The following is an 11541-nucleotide window of genomic DNA, read 5'->3' as shown; positions in this document are numbered from 1 at the left end:
GATGCCATTAATCAGTCATGTGATAATGCATTGTAAATGAGGTTAAATTTTTGTTTGTTTGTTTTTAAAAATACTTGAAAAAGGCTAGCTGTGTACAACAAAACTCAAGATTTTGTTGAGTTATATTATAGTGGCTATGTTATTAATGGAAGAGACTCCAGAATTAGTAATAGCTATAGAATGCAATTGACTGGTTTATCAGGCGGGTAGGCTGGAGGATGGGGAAATTGTCTAATTCCTCTTATTTCAGCCAAGGTAAACAATCTGATAACAGAATGCCCTTTAAACTCAGAAGGTTGTGAGGGGAACAGTGTTCAATAAGTTTAAATTGTTCCATAAGCTTGTTGCCTGATTTCACTGTAAAATGATAAATTCTGCCCTCTTTGCTGATGGTAAACTATGTCAAGTGGAAGTAAAATCCTGCAAGTCTAGTGTTACTGTATTTGGAGAACTAAAATAAGTGAAAATTGTTTTTTCAATTAATTAACTTGTTGCAAAATACCATAGACACTAAGGTATTTGCTGAATACCTTTGAAAATCCAGTTAATTATTTACAAAAGTAATACTTAGGGAATTTTCACAGATGGTGGAAACTGTTGATAGAGACAGTAAAGAAGATGAGATTTAAAAGCTGTTTTTTCTTCCTAGTTACGATGTGTTCAGGCAAACTCTTTGCAGAAGGTAAATACACTGAATTCTATTGTTATTAAAAGTACATTGAATCTAGAATATGCAGTCTAGGTAACTTATGTGCATTATCCTTCATCTCCTTACTGAGTAAACACTGCTTTTTAAATGTGAATATAATTCTGTTGAGAGATGGCTGATGATCACAATTCAACTGTCGCTGATTCCTATCTAAGCTTCAAAGCTGTAATATTGAAAGGTTCAGACTTAAGTTCAGAAGAGATTTCCTCTGAAACGTCTTTGAGCTGTTCTGAGGCACTTACAAAAACTGCATTCTGTACTATTAAAACATTTTGTATATTAAAGTGTCTGGGTGATTGAAGTGTTTTCCCTTTCCCACAAAGCAAAACGAGAGAAGTTAAATGGAACATGCAGAAGTTAATTTGGAGTGGTTCTACACTTCCTATCCCTATTTTCAGCATTGATTAGAGTTCCTGGGTTTATATAGTTTACATGCCACTTAAACTGCAAGCTCACAAAGCATTGGACTGTATATGATGGTACACCTCTATTAATTCAAAAGGTATCCCTTGTTTTTGCATTTCATTTTCTATCTGGTAATGGATATTTGACTGCAACATATTCGTTGCAACTACCTCTCTTCACCAGACTTTTGTCCTTATGCAAAGCAGTTGAAATTACACTGATGCCCTTTGGAAAGTCAAAAGGTATGGAGGTAGCAGCCATGTCTGTCTTAATTATGTGCAGATCATAGTTACCCTCAGGTTAGGTTTCTGTTTTGTTTTTTTATTTAGATGTGATGCTATGGCTGTGTGAGGAAAATAGTTATTAAAAAAATTATCTGGGTACTTTCTATTTACTAAAATCACTATATTTGCAGAAAATTGTAGTAAATGTGGTAAATTCTAGTGGCATTGAGTGAGGGAGCAGTAGTGTTTTATTTTGGTTCTAATATGTCAGGTGAGTGCAGCAGTGGGAACTTGTGGGAAAATTCTGCTCAATTACGATGAGATTCACAGGTGGCAAATCAGGTTTTTAAAACTGAACTCTATATTGCCTTGGAGAGAATTTTTGAGACCCAGAGGATAAAATTTTAAGAAATCCGTAAGTTTTGCTTTTTTCTTTTTTGTTTGTCAGTTTGTTTTCTGCTTGGTGGGAGGTTTAATTTGTTTGTTTTAGTTTTTGTTGTTTGGTTGCTTTGGTTTCATTGTTTTGGTTTTCTTAAGTAACTCAGCACTATTCTTTTTACAGGTTTTCTCCTGTTACTGATTTGGGGGGTTTTTAATTGCCATTTTGCTTGTTCCTTGCTTACTCTCCACTTCTTTCTTTTCTCTTGATTGTTCTTAAATTCCCTCTCTTAAGCGTGTTTAACTCCTGTATTGTCTCGACACTGCTCTCACTGGATTTTGCAGTAGGCATTGGTATGTTTGTGCAGCCAAGGATTCTCATGCTTCTGGATGAAATAAAGAGTAAAATAAATGTGTCCTGCATCGGTTCTGCCCAGTTCAAATTAGGAAGTTTCAATCTAAGGCTGATATTCCTGTGAACATAAAAAACAAAAGGTGATAAAACGGTAATATATCTTAATTTCATCAAGTCTTAAAAGACTCCTCATTCTTATAAGTATTCAGAATTTCATTCTCCTTGTTTGAAAGCCTAAATCAGTCAAACTGATATGAATGTTTTTGCATTAATTTATTTAATATCTGGGCTGAAATATTGAGTGAGAAATATATTTATCTTTTCTTAGGTAAACCTTGTGACTTGCCACATATAGAAAATGGGAAGATTGCCCAGTACTATTACAGTTTCAAAAGTTATTATTTCCCTATGCATAAAGACAAAAAGCTCTCCTATTCCTGTATGGTTGGTTATACAACTGAAACTGGAACTCAAGATGGAAGAATAACTTGTACAGCAAAAGGATGGTCTCCAGTGCCACGATGCTACAGTGAGTTAGCTTTATTCATCTCCTCGTGCTTCTAGCAGGAAAATTTTCATGCTGGTTTTCCTGGAAAATACAGGAACAGAAGCCATATACCAGAAGGGATAAAATGTAAAAGCTAGGACAAGGTGAAATCAAACCTTTATGTATACGAACTACAGAAGTTATATATGGAATATTTTTACAACAATATGTATTTTAAGGGCTTTTAACCATTTGTGTTTTATAAGAACATCAAGAAACTTGCCCAGTTTCCTTAGTTTTGGAAAAGTAATAAATAGTTTTCTCTCAGATATATATCCTGTCAAGGCTTTCCTACCTCTAGATTCCTTGGTCATATTGCATGTTATTACCACTGGTTTGATGTTTTGTTTGATGATGGTATCAGAGTTTCTTCAACAGGTCAAGAGAACAAGATCAGATCAGTCTAGCTAGAAAACCCTCCTTTTGCTTACCAGAGAAGAAAGATTCCATTCTTTCTTTCTGCTGTCTTCTTTCATTCAGGAAAATGTAGCAAGCCTCTTTTGGAAAATGGCTTTTTTTATGACACAGAAATGTACTTCAAAATCCATGAGAAATTGCAATACAAATGTAATCCAGGCTATCACACTCCAAGTGGTGGTACTGAAGATACAGTGCAGTGTCAGCCAGAAGGATGGTCCCTCCAGCCAAGCTGTACTGAAAAATTCGGTAAGATTTTGCATTTTTTTCTCTTTTGTAATCAGTTGTAGATGCATATAGTTCCACTGTCCTTGCTGTATCTGTAAGGTCAAACTGCCTATGTCAGGTTCTTTTATGAGTACTCCTAAAGCAAGTTCTCAGCTGTACCTTATGGAAAGAAGCTGCCAGATTTCATATGCTACTAGTTTTGTGAATTTGTTCAGATACAATTATTATATGGAAGGAATCAGTATAGATGAAATCACATTGTTTCAAATAAATCCATTGCCATACAAACTTTCTTTCCAAATGGTGACTGGAAAACATGTGTAAACAACTGCATTTGTAGTTATTATTTGCCAAGATTTTGCATGGGATATGACCACTTTTGAAGTGAATCTCAGAAAAACTTTAGGCTGATTACTTCAAACGAAGAGAGCAAGAAATATTACGCATACGCTTTTTTTATTTAAGAGTCATGTCAAGTACCCGAGTTACGTCACGGCAGCTACTTCACAGCCCAGAAGGAGCTTCGAGTGAACGAGACGCTGCTGTACCGGTGCGAGGAGGGGTATCGTACGGCGGGAGGGAAAGCTACAGAGGCAGCAGTGTGTCTGACGCACGGGTGGTCCCTTACTCCAAACTGCACGAGTACGTAATTGCAGCCTGCCTGCAAAATAATTCGGTCTGAAATGTGATTTATTCTGCAAGTCGACAAAAACCTGCAAAGAGACTTGTTTTAATCAGCCGTTGGAGGTGGAAAGGGGGAAGCCTTCCTGAGCTGTTTTTCACTGCTGTGTTTTCTTCCTAGGAATAACGTGCTCCTCTTTGAGTGCAGTAGCTCATGGAGGTTTCTATCCTGTGAAGAAAATCTATGAAGAGGGAGATGTAGTTCACTTCTTCTGTGACAAACATTATTCTGTCACTGAATCTGACTTAATTCAATGTTATTATTTCGGGTGGCATCCAGACCCTCCAGTGTGTGAAGGTACCTTATTTTTATAGTTTTACAATGAAAAGCTAACACCTTCTTTCATGAAATGCTTTATGAATCCAAAATTAAAATAAGGGTTTTGTACCAGTTCATAGCCTAAATATAAACCAAGTGTTGGCCAAAGGCAGGGAGCCAAGGTAGCAGGAAGGGAGGCAATGATAACTGGAACTACTTTTCAGTGGACTCTAACAACTCAGCAGATACTGCCTCTCACTGTTGTTTCTTTTTTATATCCTGGAGAAGCAGGAATCAACAATTACAGGGAATTTATTAGCCCTGAAGCTCACTTAACTGTGTTCAGATTACATGAAGGTTTAACCAAGCATGCTTATTCCTGCCTTGTGGGATACGAATGTGCCTCTAAAAGGCATTAAAAATAAAATTTATAACAAGTTCCCCCTTAGCTTGTGGTACTTTTCAGAGTTGTACAGCCTCATCGAACTGTGCATGTTTTCAACAGAATTGACTAAAAGGTTGTCCATTCTGAGCACAGAAACACACCTTTAGCAATTGCTATCATTTCTCCAGTCATTGGGGGATAATGGAGTCTCAGAAAAGAAACTTGCAAAAGAATGAAAGATCTCATGACCCAGATGAGATATAGAGCAGAAAGCAGTACAAATCAACATTTAGAGTAGCTTGAACCCAGCCCTGTATTTATTCTGATGACACAGCAGGAACTTTTCATGAGTGAGTGCAGAGAAGGTGGGGATGCTCAGGAGGATGAAAACAAGGCCTAAATCTAGTTTTGAGGATACAGTAATTGCAAACTTAATTTGGGGATAGGAAATGGGCTATAATTATTGCTGCTTCTGTAGCATTAGAATTAATACATAACCTACTTTAAATATTATATGAATGGAGAGTAAGGGAAATCTCTATTTCCTGAAGTCCTTTAAAGAACGTTTTATTAAGTCTATGCAGAGAAATTACAATTTTTTTTATAGCAGTACATTAGCGTAGTACCTCTATTTTATATTTGTTGAGGATAAAATCACTGTTTTGGTCTGGTCTCCCATTTTATTAAGAAAATGAGAGTAAGAAATTACTCTGGATCAGCCAAAAATGCCATTTGAGTGATTGGTTTGCATGGTGTATAGTAAACTTGATTGTGTATATGGTTTTGGTGAGAAAAGAATATGCATTTTTTATTTTCAGATATAAAAAATAAATGTCCTCCACCCCCACTTCCTCCTCATGGTCATATCACCACCATTAGAAGAACATATCATAATGGAGACAAAGTTCATATACAGTGCCAAAGGACCTTTGAAATAAGAGGATCTGAGGAAATCCAGTGTGAAGAAGGAAAATGGACACCACCTCCTATTTGTGTTGGTAAGTGTTTCTGCAAAAGACTGACAACTGAACAGAAATGATTCTTCAAACAGTGTTTTAATTTTCTGGATAGCCCTGGTTTCCATATCTGCAAAACTGTTTGTTTTCCTCTGTTAAAAGGCTTGAGAGGTAAAGTGCTGCATATTTTGCAGTCAATCTGTGGTTCACAGGTTACAGGGAAAGGATGAGCTAGATGAATTCATCTGACAACCTTCCTGGAAGATTTGGATTATTTCATTTTACAAGGCATCAGTGTCTGTCTGTTTTAGTACTTGAAAATGAGTTGTTTCTGAGAAAACTGGTTCCATATTTCTGCTATGGTTACAGGAACTATGGACAAACAGGAGTCTGAGGCCCCACCATCACTCAAGTCAGATGCAGCAATAAGGGCAAACAAAACATATGGCAATGAAGATATGAGTAGGTGAACATTGCTTTTCTATTCAAAATGGACTCTCCAATGCTATTATAGGCATTTTATGACTACTGTCACTACTCTTTTGCTATAGGACGATTCTTCGCTCTTGAAAATGCTTGCATGTGCTACAGATGTCAGTGTAGCAGTCTCAACTAATTTGTTGCTTGTTTGTAATTATTATAAACTGCAATAAGACTGTTTTGTATTTGTAATTTTATTTCATACGTTAGCATTTGCTTTCAATAATTTTTTTCCATTAATATTATTTGAACATGCAAATTTGATGTTCCTTTGATTAACAGTTCCAGTGAGGTTTCTTTTGTTCATTTTGAACCACACATGGGTGAAACATTTCAAGTAACAAATAGATGGTCTCATCACAGGAAAAGAACTGATCTCTATTGAGTGTAAATCAGAAAGAGTCAAAAGCAGACATAAATGAAGCATGTAGAGGGAAATAAAATGCTTGTCTGTAATTCAGTAACACAAGTTTAGACATTGAAAATGAAATTTGGAAAAGAAATTATGTTGGTTTATATTTTACTTGTGTGCAATTTTTTTGCTCAGTCCAGTACTGGTTTAACACTTTTACCAGTGTTAACACTGTTCTAATCCAATCAATATCTAATTGCTTATCTTCCCACCTCATAACAGAAATGCAACAAGACTGTACCTCTCCACCTGTGATTAAAAATGGTGCTGTTCTTGGTCCAGTATTGACAAGTTACAAAAATGGTTCCTCAGTAGAATATGGTTGTCAGCGTTACCACTTTTTGGATGGACCTAGGACTGTTTACTGTGATCAAGGAAACTGGACAGAGCAACCAAACTGCTTAGGTGAGTCTTGTAAGAATTTTGTCTTATAGAAATATAGAAATGGAAAACTGGAAAGAACCTCTAAATAATCTTTTCATTACTGCCTTTTTTCTTTTATTTGGGTTAAGAAAGATTCCAGAAATATAGGGATGAACCAAATCAAATATACTGAGATGTCTCCTGCTAGGTGTCCTCTGGCCTGTTCTTAAAACCCCCCTTTAAAATAGATTCCTCTGTTTTTTTTCTAGAACACAGCTAATCTTCCTGTTACCTTGGAGGATTCTCCAGCTTCTTTCTTCCATATTCTCCATTCAGTTCCTTTCTTTCTGTCTTTCAGTTTTGTTCAAAACAATGTCTAGAACTCCCACCAGAAATCTGCTAGTGCTATCAGGAATACTGTTTCTGGTGATATACAAGAGTCGTTTGTTTGTCTTTCCTTCCTTCCTGTAATGAAATAATTCTATTTTACTAATATCCTTTGTTAAATTGGCTCAGTTTTCAATTTGTAATCTACCGTGAAAATGAAAATAAACAACCAGTTCAGTTTTAATTACTTATTTTTAAATGAATAAAATTTACCTTGCCTAGATTGAAAGGTCCAGGTCAGCGGTTTTGATCTGAATACTCAAACTTAACAAATCCTGTGAAATAATGAAATCCCACGAGGCTTATTTTTCTCCTAAGCATCCAAATAACCACATCATCCTTTCTGTGTTTTCTGAGATTTCTTTTCAACCCTCACTTAATCAGACTAGGAAGAGTACACGCTGTAGTTAGGTTCAGGAAAATACCCATACGAATTTTTTTTTTCAGTGCAGTCACCAGACTGCCCAACAACTGAGTTCTCCCTGCCTTTTCCTCAGTAAAGCCTCAGTAAGAGCCTCCATCAGCCAGTGATTCTCATGGAACCTGTAGAAATTTATTTTGATAAGTGACCCTCTGTCAGGCTTGATTGGTTTCAGAAGTTAACGAGGTTAATCATCTAATGGGAAGCTGGACTCCCTGATGTGATCCTAGCACTAAGTTTTAAGAAACCTGTCAGAAAGTATCCAAAACAATATTGGCCTTGAATAATGTGAAAAAGCCCAAAGCAGAACACAAAACTTCCAAAATATTTTTGGAAGATTGCTGAATTCTTTCTTTTCATGGAGACAAAACAAATTAAAAGCAAAGAAAAGAGAATTGTCAAAACACTTCTTTAGGGTAGCATTGTAAACTTACTGTGTATTAAGTACTACTATCCTGAAAGGGCTTATCAAACCTGTCAGCCAAATATGACAGGTTAATTTTGGTGGATGACTCTTTTCATATAAAAAGTCCTTTCAAGTTACAGTAAAGCAGCTCTTTTTTTTTTACAGTGGTAAACCTATGCTGCCATATCTTTACAAAGGCATGTAAAATACAAATTTTGTCATAAGCTTATGTTTTCCGTGATTTACTGGTCCCAGTTCAGACTTCCTTTTGCATGTTTGTTTGGGGTTTTGTTGGTTGGTTGGTTGGTTGGTTGGGTTTTTTTTTCATTAAAATACACTTTTATTTCCTAGAACCATGCACTCTTAATGTAACTGATATGGACAGCAATAACATAAAGTTGAAATGGAGACAGGAAGAGTTAATTTTCCTACATGGAGATCTTATAGAGTTTGAATGTAAACAGGGATATAATTTTCTCCACACTACCATTCTGTCTCCTGGGAGGACACAGTGTGACCACGGCAGACTGAAATATCCAAAATGTGTTATGCAAGGTAAACCAGTAATTTTTGATTGCCTTCCTTTTTAATTAATCAGTCTTAAGTCTGTTTAGAAACAATTTGCTTTGGCAGTGCAGGCCTACAGTCTGTTATAAATGAATGTTTAGGTTTCAACAACACAGATATGCACAGATGATATCTTGCACAAGACAACTGTGTTGTTTAATACATCCAAACATGGAAAAATGATACACATTCCTGTGATGGGCAAGGCTGTGGAAAGAAGTGGGAAACTCTTCTCCAAGCCGAGAGGACTGAAAGCTTTGTAGAAAGACAGCTATAAAAAGAAATCCTTTGTGTGCCCCTAATTTATGATAAAGCTGGTGATTTGTTAGTTTCTTATGCTGAATGTTTCTCAATTGTTTTTTGCATTATTCCAGCTCCTACAGAAAAATGTGACTCTCCACCATCTATTGCAAATGGAGCTCTTACTCTCCCACCACTGACCCAGTATGACAGTGGTTCTTCAGTTCAATATAGCTGCTCTGACTATCATTTTTTGGAAGGATCTGAGAGAATCTACTGTTCTGAAGGGCAGTGGACTTTGCCACCAATTTGTATAGGTAAGTAAGTGTGATTAGATAAATCAGCTCCTATTTCTCTATATAATTCATAGGCAGAACATTTTAGAAGTGACCTGTAAAGGCCATCTCGTCCATCCCCCCTGCAAGGAGAGGGACGTCTTCAGCTGGATCAGGTTGCTCAGAGTCCTATCCAGCCTGACACTGAATGTTTCCATGGATGGTGAACTAGCTCTCTGGGAAAGATGATCCAGTGTTTCACCACCTTCATTGTAAAAATGCCTTCTTTATGTCTAGGCTGAATTTAGTTTAAAAGCACTACTTTCTGTCTTATTGCTACAGGCCCTACTAAAAAGTCCTGTCTTCATCTCTCTTCCTTTAGAGCCATGTACTTTGTCAAAAACTGAAATGGAGAAAAATAATGTGCTGCTGCAAGGCTTCTATGCAAATCAGGTTTACTTTTACCACGGGGATTATGTTGGATTTTACTGTAAAGAGAACCATTTTGGAGCAGAATCTGGTACAACTTTATTTCAAGTACAGTGTAAGAGAGGACAGCTGACATATCCGAGGTGCGTTGAAAGAGGAAAATAAGTCTGGACTCCAGGAAAGCCTACAGGAAAGGTGTGCGCATGTTCTTCTTCTACTGTTAGTAGCTGAATTAAGATGGCCCATATTTTCAAGATCACTACAGTCAGCATTGAGGAATGAGTGTTCAGTGTCATTGCTGGGTCTGAGGTGAAGGGGGAGGGAAGTGAAAGTGCTTTGTGCTGTGAGGATTAGCCTCGCAGCGGAAGGATGCAAGATTGGCATACATGTGGAAAATTGAGGATGAAGGAACTTTACAAGGCCTACAGTGCTCAACTTGGGGATGCATCACAATCTGTTGAGCCACAATAAGAAGACACTGAGCAAAGCAGTGCCCTTTGTGAGGATACTGATGGCACAAGCGATTTTCTGACTGCAGATCATGCCTAAATTAAGATTTAATTTCATGCCCTTCAAATGGATGTTCATCTGTACTTTTACAGTGAGAAAGGAGAGGCTTGTTACTTTGTACATCTTAACAGCACCCCATGTCTCCTTTCACAGGTAAGGAGCCTCTAAAGGACAAGGCTTGAGGAACAAGATAAACCAGAAAGTATTAAAAAAATTCTTTAAGGGATCTTTAAAGCCATTTAAAACATAATAATATGCAAATTTTACTGAGTAGTTAAAATAGTGTTTTAAGAATAATAATTAAGAAAAAATATCTAATCCAACTACTTTGTATGATTTCCTATGACACTTAAATATGGGTATCCTTAAGGCTCTGCCTATGAACATGTGTGACTGAAGAAATGAAGAAAATTCAGGAATGTGGAAAATGTTTGCCTTGCACCCATTTTAATTGGTTTTAATAAAATAAGCCACTCTAAGGGTTTCTTCTGTATTTTATTTTTTTTATGGAGACAAACTCCATCTGTCTGTGAAATCAGTGCATGAATGGTGTTCTGTATGGGTTTCCAAGGTTTTTGCAAGTGTTACATGAATAAATAAAACAAAAAGAAATTAAAACATTTGAGAAATAATAGAAAAATTCTACTTATTTAATCAAAACCCTGTATAGACTGTAATTTCTGTTTTCCAGTTATGTTCTCATTTCTGTGGTACATAACTGAGGAATCTGGTCTTGATATAAATTCATGGATCAGAGCAATTCCTGTAACAGTCCAAGTTTTGAGTGTTGGATGTGCTGCTTCAGACTGGCATGTTTTAACCGAGGTAAGCTTGTGTCCCAGTGAAGTTTCAACAACTTTTACTGGCTTTAAAATATTTCACGTAATGAAGTTGGTGGGCCCGATGACCAGACTCCTTTCCTTTGAGAAGCTCTAAATGACGCATAAAAATATTTGCCAAATGTAAGAATACCTTTCTCTTTAAAGAACAAGCCGGGCAAAAGAGAGGGAAAGGGATTAAAAGTCAGTTGCTGGAACATCTTTTGGAAGAAGATTGTTTACCCCTGCCTTCCACTTCCTCTGAATAGGCTGGATGTGCGTCTGTTAACAGAGGGCAGGATGAAGCAGACTGGAGACATGAAGACAGCATCTTGTTGCTGAAGTTAGAGAATGCTTTGAGTACTTTAGCTTTGTGAGGGGCTGCTGTCACTGAGTCACCTATCCCTTTTAGAAACACACCATATTTTTTGTATTTATTGTTTTAGTGTAGTAATAGAATATCTTCTTGCGACCCTTGATGTCCCTGCAAGTGTCACTAGGTCAGCTTCAGCTGGGGGTTATCCATAGGTTATGCCAAGTCAATGCCATGGGCAGCTCAGCCTATAGCCTGTTTTTGCCTTCAGCTCCTGTACACTGATTTCTTTTTCACTTTAGAGATCTATGTGAAGTCCCTGATTCATCAAGCCAGTCCTAGGGTGCATGATTTGTACTGTTACTTGCTTTCCTCT

General features: G+C 36.9%; 1 protein-coding gene across 1 annotated transcript; it reads left to right on the top strand.

Moving 5' to 3' along the window:
• The first annotated feature begins 555 nt into the window (after positions 1 to 555).
• Positions 556 to 10642, top strand: F13B (coagulation factor XIII B chain). Its single transcript, XM_027880378.1, has 12 exons — positions 556 to 682; positions 2400 to 2600; positions 3099 to 3284; positions 3729 to 3905; positions 4066 to 4242; positions 5407 to 5586; positions 5914 to 6006; positions 6659 to 6841; positions 8365 to 8568; positions 8955 to 9137; positions 9478 to 9719; positions 10188 to 10642. The coding sequence occupies exons 1-11, from the start codon at positions 619 to 621 to the stop codon at positions 9687 to 9689; spliced, it is 1860 nt and encodes a 619-aa protein (XP_027736179.1). The 5' UTR covers positions 556 to 618; the 3' UTR covers positions 9690 to 9719; positions 10188 to 10642.
• Positions 10643 to 11541: the final 899 nt, after the last annotated feature.

This window comes from Empidonax traillii, unplaced genomic scaffold (genome assembly GCF_003031625.1).
Source record: "Empidonax traillii isolate 1590-97213 ecotype Southwest subspecies unplaced genomic scaffold, ASM303162v1 scaffold69:size3087049, whole genome shotgun sequence".
NCBI lineage: Eukaryota > Metazoa > Chordata > Aves > Passeriformes > Tyrannidae > Empidonax > Empidonax traillii.
The sequence above is the reverse complement of the archived record's forward strand: the minus strand, read 5'-3'. Positions and strand labels throughout refer to the sequence as shown.

What these genes read in the sequence shown, in the direction of transcription:
- F13B (XM_027880378.1), top strand. Translation starts at nt 619, where the DNA reads ATGAGATTTAAAAGCTGTTTTTTCTTCCTAGTTACGATGTGTTCAGGC. An exon ending in AGGCAAACTCTTTGCAGAAG is followed by an intron (nt 683 to 2,399) that starts GTAAATACACTG and finishes ATCTTTTCTTAG; the next exon opens with GTAAACCTTGTGACTTGCCA. An exon ending in AAGCTGTACTGAAAAATTCG is followed by an intron (nt 3,285 to 3,728) that starts GTAAGATTTTGC and finishes TTTTTATTTAAG; the next exon opens with AGTCATGTCAAGTACCCGAG.